This window comes from Rana temporaria, chromosome 5, assembly GCF_905171775.1.
Source record: "Rana temporaria chromosome 5, aRanTem1.1, whole genome shotgun sequence".
Classification (NCBI taxonomy): domain Eukaryota; kingdom Metazoa; phylum Chordata; class Amphibia; order Anura; family Ranidae; genus Rana; species Rana temporaria.
Window position 1 is genome coordinate 260,017,353 of NC_053493.1, and position 15,033 is coordinate 260,032,385.

Consider the following 15,033-nt stretch of genomic DNA (forward strand, 5'->3'; position numbering starts at 1 on the left):
CACGACTGCGTGCTTACTTGTTTTAACCTTCATTCCTTTCTTCAGCTGCAATGTGCAGGTCACATGGTTGCTCTAACTTTAACAGCGATACTTGGACTTGCTGGTGGGCGTATCCAGTGTGTATGTTATTACAGGAAATGACGTTGCCGCTGAGCTTTTGCATTTCCATGGCAATAGAACACAAACAGACCCAACAGCGAACATCACATCCCCTTTTCCCTAGTCAGTCAAGGAAACTTCATAGTTCAATTTTTACTGCAAGGTGTTTTCAATGGATCATTTCAACATAAAGCTTGTATCAGGGGTTGGGCTTGGCCCCTTAGTTTCAGTGAAGTTTCAGAGATTTAGTTCCGCTTTAACACCACCATCAATCGCTATTCTGAATTTTTATTTTCCTCTCTTTTTTCATTCCTGAAGTGCTGCTCATCTCATTAGTTCCTCTGCTATTTGCTAGTAACAGTTCAAACGTCTTTTTTTAGAGAAGACAATTCTTGCATGGCCCATAAAGGGCCTCTAACCCACAAAGTTGCTGTACTTATCCTACTCCTACCTAACCCAATTTATATAATGATAAAATCATTTGGTTGGGTGGTGCAGCTTCTTTATACATTGACCTTCCAGGAATGATCTTCCCAACACCACCTCTTGTGGCTTCTCCCTAGCATCTGACCAACAACTTCCAATCAGGTAAGACCTCATCTTAAAACACTAATGCCTAGTACACACGATCGGTTTTCCCAACGGTCAAAAGACCGGCTGGGTCCCTTTTCCCCTGTACTGTTTCTCGACAGGAAAATTGCCAGGAGAACTTTGGTCAGGAAAACCGGCCGTGTGTATGCTCCCTCACAGTGTTTCCCATAGGAAGACTGTGGGGAAAAAATGCAGCAATTTGCGGCGAGAAAAAAGAGAAAGGGGCAGATCCACAAAGAAATTACGCCGGCGTATCTACTGATACGCCGGCGTAATTTCAAAATTCCTGCGCTGTATCTTTGTTTTGAATCCTCAAAACAAGATACGATTGGCATCTCGGCTAGATCCGACAGGCGTACGTCTTCGTACGCCGTCGGATCTTAGATGCAATTTTTCGGCGGCCGCTAGGTGGCGTTTCCGTCGAAATCCGCGTTGAGTATGCAAATTAGCTTTTTACGGCGATCCACGAACGTAGGTCCGGCTGGCACATTTTTTTCCGTCATTTGCGTTCGGCTTTTTCCGGCGTATAGTTAAAGCTGCTATACTGAGGCGTACTCAATGTTAAGTATGGCCGTCCTTCCCGCGTACAATTTTGAATTTTTTACGTCGTTTGCGTAAGTCGTTCGCGAATAGGAATTTGCGTAGAATGACGTCACCGTCGTAAGCATTGGCGGGTTCCGGTTTAATTTCGAGCATGCGCACTGGGATACCCCCAAGGACGGCGCATGCGCAGTTCCAAAAAAAACGTAGTTTACGTTGGGTCACGACGTATTAACATAAAATACGCCCCCATCACATCCATGTGAATTCCGCACCATTATGCCGCCAGAGATACACTACGCCGCGGTAACTTACGGCGCAAATTCTTTCAGGATTCGATTTAAAAAAGATAAGTTAAGGCGGCGTAGCGTATCTTAGATTCGCTGTGCCCGGCGCAGATGTACCTGGATCTGCCCCAAAATGTTCTCATTTTTTAAACCGCAGTTTTCCTCTCAGGAAAACTGCTAAGGAGCATACACACGTCTGGTTTTCCCGGCCAAAGAAAAACACGGCAGATTTCCCGACGGGACTAGGCACTAAGAATTTACATATTAACTTTTCTTTACCAATTCCTCCCCTTAGTCATTTAGCCTTTTTATCTATTTATTCTTTTTCTTTGCTACGGGTCTAGCTTTTTTTTTTTATTTAACTATAACTTGTATTATCTCCATTTTAGGATTTCTTATTTTGGACAATGGGAAATGATGGCACAATATTAATCAGCAATAGTAATAATAATAGTATTATCATTGTTGCTGTGTTACAGAAACCTAAAGCTGAACTCCAGCCTTACCTTCAGTCTAGCACATTTGTACAAGCTCCTCTCCTGTATTGAAATTGTTTATTCTGATTTCACTGCACAGTGTGAGCTTCTGCAGCAAGTTAGATATAGTATGCGTTATTTCCTGTTTAATGGACATCCAGCATCATCTAGCTATTTCTTCCCCATCCAGTCTGTCCCTAGCCCACCTCTTTCATTCATTAGATTTCAGTTCTATCAATCATTCAGCACCACACGTGAGCATTACCTTAGGCTGTCTGCTGTGATGTGCCTGCCATGATGAACCTGCATTGGTAGAGAAGCACAGCATGCCATCACTGGGTCTAAAATAACATTTGGAATGGAAATTAAAAGGTTTCATTTATAATTGTTATTAGTATGTTCATAGGGGTGAGAGATGAACCAAGGAATGCAAAACATAATAATTCTTTTTTTTTTTTCAGTTTTATATATTTTTATTTCAACAAATGAAGACTAAGTTTAGTTTTCATCAACATTGACTGTCTGTAGACCTTTGTATGTAGTAACTGGCACATATGTGACCAGTGTGTACAGTTTGTTGGGAGAGTCTTTATCCTCATTACGCTTCCTGGACACACGCACACGAATACGGTATGGAACATTCCTGATTCCTTTGGCCCACACAGCTTTGTTCAGCCTGGTGTCAATACGCACATCAGGAGTACGCATCTCTTTCGCTGCGAATTTGCGGATTTCCTTCAGAGCACAGGGAGGACGTTTCTTGAAGCCAATGCCATGGATACGCTTGTGAACATTGATGGTGTATTCCCTAGTAACTACCTCATTGATGGCAGAGCGGCCCTTTTTTTTCACCTCCCTTCTTTGCTGGTGCCATCTTCTTCTAGAGACAATGACGGAAAGCAACATAATAAACACCTTCACAGTCATATAGTCCACCTAATTTACCACCTATTTTACTAAATTAATGACATCTGTTTTTTTTTAAACTATGATTTCAATAGGTTTTATGTGGCTATGTATAAAAAAAAAAACTTTCTAAAAAGATCTGAGAATAAAATTGAGCTGAACTCCAAATAAACCACTAAATATACAGATGTAATACATACAGTTTATGGGCATTGTCTTATCTGATACAAGGATCTTGGATAAACTCTGCCATATAGCACATAGGCCAGCCATACACAGTGCAAATTTGGTTGCAGGAAAGAAAATTGGTTTCACCACCTACACAGAAAGCCCTCTAAAATTTGTTTCACCATCTACACAGGAAGCCCTCCTGCTGAAAAATTGTCTGGGGGGGGCAGGGTAAGCCATCTCCGCTGGGAGAAGACAATTATCATTGTCAGCTATAGCAGCCACTAGCGATAATCGCAAGAAAATTTGGCAGGCTGGTTGTAACCAAGTTGATTGATTGATCAACTTGGTACATTCAGCCTGCTCATTAACGATTTGAATCTCAGCTCGTTCCTGAGATTTGAACTGTGTATGGCCATCCTTAATAATACCTAATACTAGGCATTGTGTTCCCTCAGCTTGTGACTGGACAGTGAAAGACAAGCAGCAGACTAATAAACTCAAACCTCTCTGTCATTCTGCTCTTTCCTCCTATCAGAATATTCCTTGTAAAGACATAGGCCTCAGCACAGCTGACTGACTCCCTATGCTGTCTCTCCTTCTCCCAGAGTTCTACTGTGAAGGCAATTGCAAAAGGCTGAACCCAAGTCAAATTCAGGTACTTACTCTGCTGGCATTAAAAAATGTTTTTATTGATGTATTTATAAATATAAAACTGCGTTACAGGGGACCTCATGAGATCTTGTAGTTTAGGTATGGTGACGTTACCTTCCCAGGGAGCATCTTTGTGGTTGGGCCTATTTCATCACTGACTTCAGGAAAAAACAGGAAGTGCAAGAGAAAAAAATGAAAGTATGCAGAAAAACATTTAAAAACTGTTAAGCCCTGTACACACGATCGGTCCATCCGATGAAACCGGTCTGATGGACCGTTTTCATCGGTTAACCGATGAAGCTGACTGATGGTCAGTCGTGCCTACACACCATTGGTTAAAAAAACGATTGTGTCAGAACGTGGTGACGTAAAACACAACGAGGTGCTGAAAAAAACGAAGTTCAATGCTTCCAAGCATGCATCGACTTGATTCTGAGCATGCGTGGATTTTTAACCGATGGACGTGCCTACAAACGATCGTTTTTTTTCTATCGGTTAGGTATCCATCGGTTAAATTTAAAACAAGTTGGTTTTTTTTTAACCGATGGATAAATAACCGATGGCGCCCGCACACGATCGGTTTGGACCGATGAAAACAGTCCATCAGACCGTTCTCATCGGTTTAACCGATTGTGTGTACGCGGCCTTACTTAATTTACCATCAGCATACAGAGATGCATGCTGATGTAAAGTTTAAGGAAAGGGGGAAGAATTGATTATATATATATATTTTATATCTGCCTAGGGATCAGCTTTAAAAAATAACACACATGCATTCTGCCTGTCCAAAGGTAAATAATAGCTGCTCCAAGCATAATTTCTGAATTCAATCATTATTTTCTATGGTCCTCTAGGGTACATGCGTGTAAACTTTACAGTAACCTGTGTTCAGAAATGACATGAATATAAAGAACTGTGGAGGGAAGTAGGCTCTCCATGGAATGCGATAGTGTATTTGTTTGCATCTGCAGTCCGTATACTATATACTTGTCTACATAGCCATATCAAACTTTATAATTTATGATTCACTTCTAGTGCCTTGAAATGTTAGCTCCCTAGGCAGCACAAAGTACTCTATCCTTTTTCAGAAACACAATCAGTATTCTGTTTCAGAACCTCGGGAAATACACAGTGGAAATTTAGCCCGAACACTAAGTTGATTCAACCTAGGCTTTTGCTGAGACACCGGAAGGCAATTAAGGCAACAAATATACATTTAACAAAAGATATGTTGATACTGTATTTTATAATTAAATCTTGCCATTGTGAGTGATTGTCATGCTTCTAAGGAAACTTTCTTTTATATTCAACTGCATTTAGCTCCAATAAGCACAACAGTATTTCAGCAATCTGTAGCACGATTGTAATAATATCATTAAAAGTGTAACATCAGGCAAACACCTAAATAGGAGAAAAACAAGGTGCAGCGGAAGATGCAACGAATGGTATATGTAATTAAAATCAGCCTAATTGCTACTCACACTAATATAAAGATCAATAGGCATATAACTGTATAATACTGTGGTCACTCAGCGGGTCACCGGTGGATGGTGTTGTGTACAGTTCCTTGCAAAAGTATTCACGCCCCTTTTCCGTGTTTTGTTGCCTCACAACCTGGAATTAACATGGATTGTTTAAGGATTTGCATCATTTAATTTACAGAACATGCCCACAACTTTGAAGATTTTTTTATTGTGAAGCAAACAACAAATAGGACAAAATAACAGAACAAATCAATGTGCAGAACTATTCACCCCCCTAAAGTCAATACTTTGCAGAGCCATCTTTTGCGACTATCACAGCTCCAAGTCTCTATGAGGTTGCCAGATCTTACCTCTGGGATTTTTGCCCATTCCTCCTTGCAAAACTGCTCCAGCTCCTTCAAGTTGGATAGTTGGTGCTTGTGAGGAGCAATGAAGAGCAATCTTTAAGTCTGACCACACATTTTCTATTGGATTGAGGTCTGGGCTTTGACTAGACTATTCCAACACATTTACATGTTTCCCCTTAAACCACTCAAGTGTTTCTTTGGCAGTGTGTGTGGGGTCATTGTTCGGCTGGAAGGTGAACCTCCGTCCTAGCCTCAAATCACACACAGAGTGGTACAGGTTTTGCTCAAGAATATCCCTGTATTTAGCACCATCCATCTTTCCCTCAACTTTGACCAGTTTCCCACTCCTGACTGCTGAAAAACATGACGTTCTTTGGGTGATGTGATGTGTTGAGTTTGCGCCAGACATAGCGTTTTCTTTGATGGCCAAAAAGTAAAATTTTAGTCTCATCAGACCAGAGCACCTTCCTCCATACATTTTGGGAGTCTCCCACATGCCTTTTCATAAACTCAAAACATGCCATTTTGTTTTCCTGCTGAAAGTAATGTATTTCTTCTGGCCACTCTGCCATAAAGCCCAACTCTATGGAGCGTACAGCTTATTGTCATCCTATGTACAGATACTGCAGTCTCTGCAGGAGCAGAACTCTGTAGCTCCTCCAGTGTTACCTTAGGTCTCTGTACTGCCTCTTTGATTAATGCTCTCCTTGCCCGGTCCGTGAGTTTTGGTGTGTGGCCGTCTTTTGGCAGGTTTGCTGTTTTGCCATGTTCTTTCCATTTGGTTATGATAGATTTGATGGTGCTCCTAGGGATCGTGAAAGATTTGGATTTTGTTTATAACCTAACCCTGACTTGTACTTCTCAACAACATTGTCCTTTACTTGTTTGGAGAGTTCCTTCATGGCAGTGTTGGTTAGTGGTGCCTCTTGCTTAGGTGTTGCAGCCTCTGGGGCCTTTTAAAAAAGGTGTGTATATGTAATGACAGATCATGTGACACTTAGATTGCACACAGGGGACATCATTTCACTAATTATGTGACTTCTGAAGGTAATTGGTTGCACCAGGGCTTTTTATGGGCTTCATAACAAAGGGGGTGAATACATATGCACATGCCAATTATCAGTGTTTTATTTCTGAAAAATAGTTTTATGTATATATTTTTCTAATTTTACTTCACCAACTTAGACTATTGTGTTCTGGTCCATCACATATAATTCAGATTAAAAAAAAAACATTGAACTAAAGGCTGTAATGTAACAAAATAGGTAAAAAGCCAAGGGGGGGGTGAATACTTCTGCAAAGCACTGTACCTGTTCTGTACAATTGTTTTGCAAAGAGCAGCCCCGAGACACACAGGAGTTGATTTACTAACACTGGAGAATGTAAAATCTGGTGCAGCTCTGCATAGAAACCAATCAGCTTCCAGCTTTTTTTGTCAAAGCTTAATTAAACAAGCTGAAGTTAGAAGCTGATTGGCTACCATGCACAGCTGCACCAGATTTTTCACACTTTAGTTTTAATAAACCAACCCCACTGAGCGCAACGCAGCCCCGCCCCCAGCTCCCTCTGCAGCTGGCTGTGATTGACAGCAGAGGGAGCCAATGGCTCCTTCTGCTGTGTTTCACCCAATGAGGAGGTAGAGACCCAGAAGAGCTTCTATTCTTGGGCACATCGCTGTATCAGGGTCAAGCTCAGGTGAGTATAAGTAATGGCTGAAGAGGGAGGTGCACACTGAAGGTTTTTTACCTTCATGCTTAGAATGCACAAAGGTAAAAAGAACATCCAGGCTTTAAAGCCATTTTAAGTTGAATGTAAAACTACTTACAATGGCACAACATTAATATTATTTGCCCCGTGAGATGTTAATTTTTTACCCACGTTTTTTTACCGTCATGCAGTAAAATGACTTGCAACTCTTTGGAGAAACACATATGGAAAACATGCACATAATATTAAACTGTATCTTTGTTTTATCAAGCTCCATATATATAAAACAGAATAGAATATTCATCTGTTTATATCAGTCAGTGTGCACTTGGCTACGTACCTTATGAAAATAAGCGTTTTATTCTGCTAAAGCCATTCATGCAAAGAATTTTCTTGTCCCTGTCTGTATTACGATGTTACAATTAGAGTTCCTAATCCTTCTTTACATATAAGAGCTCACTTCCCTCACTCCTACATTGCATTAGCATCCTCTCGAAATCCATTAGTGGTGTATCACTGCTCCACAACCTCCACCCTTCCTCAATATAAAATACAACAACAGCATGTTATCATTTAGCTATGAATATGTAAAAGCAGGATGTCCAACCAAAGCAATTCTATAGCATTTTATGTACTGTGAAAAGAACTTTCTAAACATACGGTCTAAATGTAACCTTTTACAGCAACATTTCCTAAGCCATTATTACACAAACACAAGAGAAAAAACAAAATAGTTACTTTTATAAAAAATATACAGGATATATATTTAAAAGCAAAATGTACATGGCTTTTAAATAAGAGTACATTTTTTTTCTTTTTATATTTTAATTATATTGTAGTATTTTGTTTGCCAGCATTTGCAAAACGTAACCTATCTTGGTTGATAGATAAGTGAGTGTTGATAGGCCAAGATCAATCATTCAGCCAAATTGTTTGGCACTGTGGCCTGAGAATTTCCCTTTTTGGTATTAGGGAACATATGACCTATTGCTGTTATCCGAGAACTCAGAAAGTCAAACACATTTTTGCATTGCAGTCCTGATGGATCTATGCGAAAGCCACATCAGCAAAAAATTGTGAAAGCACAAAAGCCCCTGAAGTGACCCATTTATTAATGAACACATTTGTCATTAATTTACCTGATGTAGGTCTTCAAGAAGGTAAAAAAATAAAATAGAAATTAGCATTTTATCTCAATCCACCAATTTATTAACACATTAAAACATAATCTAAAACACAAAGGTATTTTTTTTAGTGTCTCAGAATATTTGCATGACTGTTTGTCAAACCAACATTTTCAGTAATTACACTCAAATTGTATTTAATGAACACAAACACAATAAAATCTCTACATTTTCTGTAAAGGATGGGACTGAGTCAACTATAGATACAAAATATGGCAAAATTACTGCAACAAGTTATGATACCTAAAATTTCCATAGGCAATGCTTTAAGGCTATTTTATTGTATTAAAATAACAAACATGTTATACTTGCTATTGTACAGATCGGCCTCAAACCTTCTCTTCTCGGGTCCCTCACATGCGCTGTCCACTCCTCTTCTTCAGTGTCTGCCCCCTAAGAAACTGCTGGCTATGGGGGCAGATGTGCAGGCTCACTCCTGAGCAGGGCTCTGTGAGTCTATATACTGTACACACATAGTGCAGTGCAGCTCGTAACCGTCCCCTGCTCCCTTCTCACTGTATTGTATTGACAGCAGCAGGAGCCAATGGTTTCTGCTGCTGCCTCCATGTCCAGGGAGGAGAGAGGGCAGTGATGCTGTTCATGGGCACAGTGCTGGATCGGGTTCAGGTTCAGGTTAGCATTCAGGGGGGCTGGGGGGAGCTAATCTGGAAAAGTTTTTAGCTTAATGCAGAGAATGCATTAGTGTAAAAAAACTTTAGATTTTACAACTACTTTAATTCTAGGCAACATTTGATAATTTACAGCTCATTATTTAGAGATAACCATAAATAATGGTTTGTAATGTTTGTTTTGATCTGTGTGGGCTGGGAGTAGCATCATCACTCCATTGTCACCTCCCCCTTTCTTCTGGAGGATTCTAGAAGAAGAGGAGAAGAAGAGGAGTGGAGCTGTCTGGGGTGTCTCAGGGATCCTTGATCAATCCCCAGCTAGGATTTGCAGGGAACAGACCTCCTTGAAATACACATGATCAGCCCAGCTGGGGAGGGGTTGTCGGGTGGCGTACTAGGCTGTTGGGTCTTTGAGGGAGCTCCCCAGTCTAGGGGGGGGGTGACCTTGGGCCTGGGCCTTGGTTGCAGGATGGATCCCTTCAAGAAAGCATGAAGGATCTGGACAGTGGACATGAGGAGTCAGAGAGGACAGCAGGAGCTAGTACTCAGGGCCGATCCTAGGCAGGGTGCACGGGGTGCTCCGCACCCAGGCGCCTCAGAGGTGGGGGCGCCGAAGCTCCAAAGTGCTCCCTTCCCTCCTCCTTGTCTGTGTCCAGAGGCTGAGCGCATGTAGCAGGTGCTGCGTTTCCCCATCCCGCTTGCTCTCTCTGCTGGCAACTGACAAGAGCCCATACCTCCCGCTGTCCCCGGAATCCAGTCTGGGTACCACAGCGGTGCCTAGTACTGGTACACTAGGCTCCACTAATTAATTCTGTCTGGTGTGCATGAAGCAGTCTCCTGTCTGCCCCGCCCCCTCTGTGTGTGTCGGCTCTTCTCCCATAGGCGGTGTGATGAGAGGCTTCTGGGTTGCTGCCAATCATCCCATGCACTCCCAGAAATGCTCTCAGAGTGCAACCCTCCAAGTAACCAAAGATGCCACGTATGCCCCGCCCCCTGTAATGTGCTTCTGCTCCCAGCACGCCCGAGCTACAGGGATCTATTGGACAAGTACTGATCTATGGGGACACCTGATGTGGGGGGCTCTGATGGGGACACCTGCTGTGGGGGGCTCTGATGGGGACACCTGCTGTGGGGGGCTCTGATGGGGGACACCTGCTGTGGGGGGGCTCTAATGGGGGACACCTGCTGGGGGGGCTCTGATGGGTGACACCTGCTATGGGGGGCTCTGATGGGGGACACCTGCTATGGGGGGCTCTGATGGGGGACACCTGCTATGGGGGGCTCTGATGGGGGACACCTGCTATGGGGGGATCTGATGGGGACACCTGCTATGGGGGGCTCTGATGGGGGACACCTGCTATGCTGGGCTCTGATGGGGGACACCTGCTATGGGGGGCTCTGATGGAGGACACCTGCTATGGGGGGCTCTGATGGGGGACACCTGCTATGGGGTGCGCTGATGGGGGACACCTGCTATGGGGGGCTCTGATGGGGGACACCTGCTATGGGGGCTCTGATGGGGGACATCTGCTATGGGGGGCTCTGATGGGGAACACCTGCTATGGGGGGGGGTCTGATGGGGGACACTAATGAAGACTTCTTAGGGGAGCATCTCTGTGTTTGACTTGTAGCCATAGAAACATTTGTAAAGGAGTTAGTAAGATAACCACGCCCATGTGGGGGCGCCAGAAATATTTCTGCACCCAGGCATCTGTGACCCTAGGATCGGCCCTGCTAATACTGCCAGGTAAGTCTTCAAGAGGGAACCACTGGTTGCAGCCAAGAGGGCTGGTGAGTGACATGTGCAGTCAGGAGGACTGGAGAGGCATGCCAGAGAGGACTGAGAGGAAGCATTTAGAGCTGGGTGTGGAGCCAGTAGAGAGGATTGCAATGTCATGGGCAGTGAAGTCAAGCAGCTGCGGCCAGGAGGGCTGGTAGGACCTGAAGAGGACTAACTGGGAGAGGTAGTCCACCAGGAGAACAGCTAGCACTAATAAGACTCTCCATATTTTCTGCTACACTAGAGGGGCCCGCGGTCTCTGCCTGCAAAGGGCAAATTCATAAGGCCTGGCTGAGCCAGCGTCAGGCCTAACCATGTACTAGCTGCTCCTAGAGATACAGAGAGCAATAGTCTGCAAGCAAGAGTTGTGCAGGAGGAGTGTACAATGAGTGTATATAGTCATCCCTAGCAATTTTGCTGTTATTCTATTGGGCATCCCATATTTCCCATACCCCATCCAAATTAAATTCCCTCAATAAAAGAACAAAAAAAAACAAAGCAACAGACTATTCATTGTTTTGGAATGTCTGGGAAGGGAATGCGGTGCTGGGCAGAGTGACAGGTGGACCACATCAGGTGGACCGTGATTGGCCGAGCAATCATCTGGGACCTGTGACGTGTCCCAAATGATTGCCAAGAGGGAGGGGGAGAGGTGACCTTCCTTCCGGCGCCGCAGTGCCCAGGGAGGAAGTGGGAGCTGAAACCCTCTAAAAAGATTTTATGCATTAAAATAAAAAAAATCTTTTGTGTGTAGCACCACCTAATTACCTACCCGAGCCCCTTCTCTCTCCAGCGATGTCCACGATCCCCTCAGCCATCCAGGACACTCCACGTGATTGGCTGAGACAAAGCAGCGGTGCCATTGGCTCCCGTGGCGGTCAATTAAAGTCATTAAGCCAATCAGGGGAGAGAGAGGATGAGACCGGGTCGGAGCTGGCTGAGGGGCACTCAAAGGAGGGAAGGGCTAAGAGCAGTGAAGTGGGACCCGGGAAGAGGAGGATCCAGGCTGCTCTGTGCAAAAACCACCTGCATAGAGGAGGTAAGTATAACATGTTTGTTATTTAAAAAAAAAAAAAAACATGGGGGATAATATGTAAAGGGTTAGGAATGATGGCGCTGCCTAAGCGTATTGCTACACTTTAAAGTCCCAGTGTGGGTCTACCTGGACCAAAGTCGTAAGTGTGTGCTCCACTTATTAACTGGACCAATTAAGGTCTTATATTGGTAGAGGTCCCACAGGGTCAGAAGACTGAGGGGACATGAGCTACGTGACCTACAGCTATACCAAGCGCACTGGGGAAAAGGAATGAACCATACAAATGTGCTCTGATAATGTGCTGGTGGTCAGTGAGATGTATGGGCTAGTATACCTCTGTAATGTGGACACTAGCACAATTTGTGGGCATCAGTGATAAACATACACAGATTACAGTAGGTAAGCCCTATGTATCTTCATCAAACATTATATATGCAAATGGTCGCTGTGAATAGCTGAGTAAGATAACCACAATAAACCAATAATTGGAAACAGTTGCATAAACAGTACATGCACAAATAAGAGATATTCAGCCAACAACACAAGTCCACCCTGTGATATACACAGGACAATGTGAAATGGAACTATAAACAGCTGGCTAGTAGCCTGTATAAGCCAGTAGTGTACAATGTCTGTAAATATCCAAAAGGAGATAATATTGGGATATGGAAATCTTGTTGGGGTCCAGTGTAGAGGTCTGGATGGTGAAAAGAGGGGGGTGCTCCTATACCACACTCCGACGTGCTCCCGGTGCTCCCCTCCAGGTTCCCCACTCACCAGAAAGAGGTCCCCTCTTGGGGTAACAGGCACGTAATTTAGGCGTTCCTCTGCTCCAACTTTTCTCCTTCCTACAGCTTTCAGATATCCAGAATCTCCGCTCCTATGCTGTGTTGATTCCTCAAAGGAGACAAGACCAGGGGCTCCAATAGTGTAATAACGTATGGCCAAAAAAGTGCTTATCCAAAGTTCAAAAAAATTTTTTTTATTTATTTAAAATAAACAGTAAAGCATAACCTGCTATATATCTGGCTGCTGCAATAGGTGTAGTAAGGCCAGGATCCACACGTGGCCGTGGCGCCAAAGTGTGCAGAGCAGACACTCAGGATATATGCAGATAACAAGTATAAAATATATAAAAATGAAAAACAAAATTAAAAACAAAGACCAAAAAAGGGCGAAGTCGTTGTCTGCAGTCTAACAGCTCAAAGGGCTGCTAGTAGCCGGTGTTGGATACCGTCACCTGGCTATTCAGCATGACAGCGTGTGCTGTCTGGGTGTTTGGCTTGCGTTCCAGCCGAACCACCCGACGTAACCCGGAAGTGACGTAGCACGTGACGTAGCCTGACGTACGTTTCGAATTGTGATTCGTCCTCGGAGGCTTGTCAGTGTCACGTCATCTCATCTAATTTATGGGAGTCGCCGGACCTAAATACTCCTCCCATCCTCAGCAGCTAAGCCAGTAATATTATCCTAAGGGACTAAACTAACATGGGTGCAATGCTGGATACAGCCACCGGCTGTTGGGTCTGCGGTACGGCGTGTCCCATAAACGTATCTTACTGAAATGTATTTACAAATATAACGTGATGGCATTGTTATCTAAAAGCCAAATAACACGGCAAGTGTCATGCAATAAGGATAAACCTTATGCCTAACCCATAAAATCATGAGTGGGGGTTATGTATGTGTTAGAATAGTTGGTAATGAGGGGTCTTGAGAATAATAATAGTGTGGAACGAGGGAAACGGAAGTTCATGCAATAGAGGCATATAGGCATCGTTCTACTTGATCCTAAAATTATGATTATGAATTGCCAGTTGTAAAATATGCAGAGAAATTTCCCAACGAAGTGTGAGAAGGTTAGAAAGTTGTGTATGGCTGTGGTCATAGGACTCACAGGATACGTGTGTATTCAAGGTGATCGTTATTAGTAACAAAGTAACTAATGGACTTATATCCAGGTGTGACAAAAAAATTGTGAAGTAGGTGTAATTATACATAGAAATTACACATAAAATTGTTATGTGACAGGTCCTCGTAATAAAACCCAATGTGAAAGGTTTTGGGGTTAAGTATAAATATACTTAATGCATATGGCCAAGTGGGGCCATGTATTGCCTCAATATAGCCACTTCTCATATAAGTATGGTGATTGCCGACTTAAAGGTGCATGTCAGCCATACAATCTAGTGTACGACCCTAAAAAGTGATAGTGGGGTAAATAAGCAATACGTGATATGTCTGTGCTTGGCCTAGTGTTCCACACAGTGGGGGAAGACATTTCTATGAATATGGGAAATGGTGGCCATTGTAAACGTAAGCATGTTATATGTGCTCCAAATGCAGATAGTATTCTCTATAAAGGAGAGTAAGACATAAAAATAGTGGATCATAAGGAAAAAGAAAAGATTGTAATGTTTGTGACTAAGTGTCCCAGAAGACAGCTAGTGTCTTTACAATATTTCCAAGGTGCAGCTGTATGTTATGGAAAATAGGGTGATAGCTAACACACATAAATGTTATATGTGGCGAGTATATGAATCGATGTCCCAGAAGACAACTAGATGTTATGGGTTGGCTAAGAAACAATTTAGATCTATATCAACATTGAGCCCATGTGGCACCAACGATCCTAAACGGTAGATCCAGCTCGTTTCATTTTGTGAGACGGCTATTTCTTTATTTCCTCCCCTCCAGTTGTCTTTAATGCTATCTATACCATAAAATATAAGGCCTGTAGGGTCCTTATGGTGGAATTGTTCAAAGTGCCTATACAGATGATGTTTGGAGGACCCTTTCCTGATCAGGTTAATGTGTTCTCTTATCCTGATGCGCAACTCTCTAGTGGTTCTCCCTATATATAAAAGATGGCAAGGGCATTCGATGGCATATGTAACATGGGTGGTGTTACATGTAATGAGGTTTCGGATCTTATATACTTTTTGATCATTTCTAGATCTGAATTCAGTTTTTCTCCGGGGTTGGGGTTTGCAGGTTCTACATGCCAGACATCTTTGACACTTAAAAAACCCTTTGAGGTCTGGACATATTTCAACTGGCTTAGGGGGGTTGATGACATTGTGTACAAGATGATGTCTGAGCGTAGGTGCCTTTCTATAAATGAATGACGGTCTATTAGGGAGGA

General features: G+C 43.1%; 1 protein-coding gene across 1 annotated transcript; it reads right to left on the bottom strand.

Annotated features, from left to right (window-relative positions):
- Window positions 1-2,441: 2,441 nt before the first annotated feature.
- Window positions 2,442-2,871, bottom strand: LOC120939637 (60S ribosomal protein L31-like). The gene is given in 2 exon segments (XM_040351993.1): window positions 2,442-2,843; window positions 2,845-2,871. Coding segments are annotated over 2 exon segments (375 nt in total). The 5' UTR covers window positions 2,868-2,871; the 3' UTR covers window positions 2,442-2,491.
- Window positions 2,872-15,033: the final 12,162 nt, after the last annotated feature.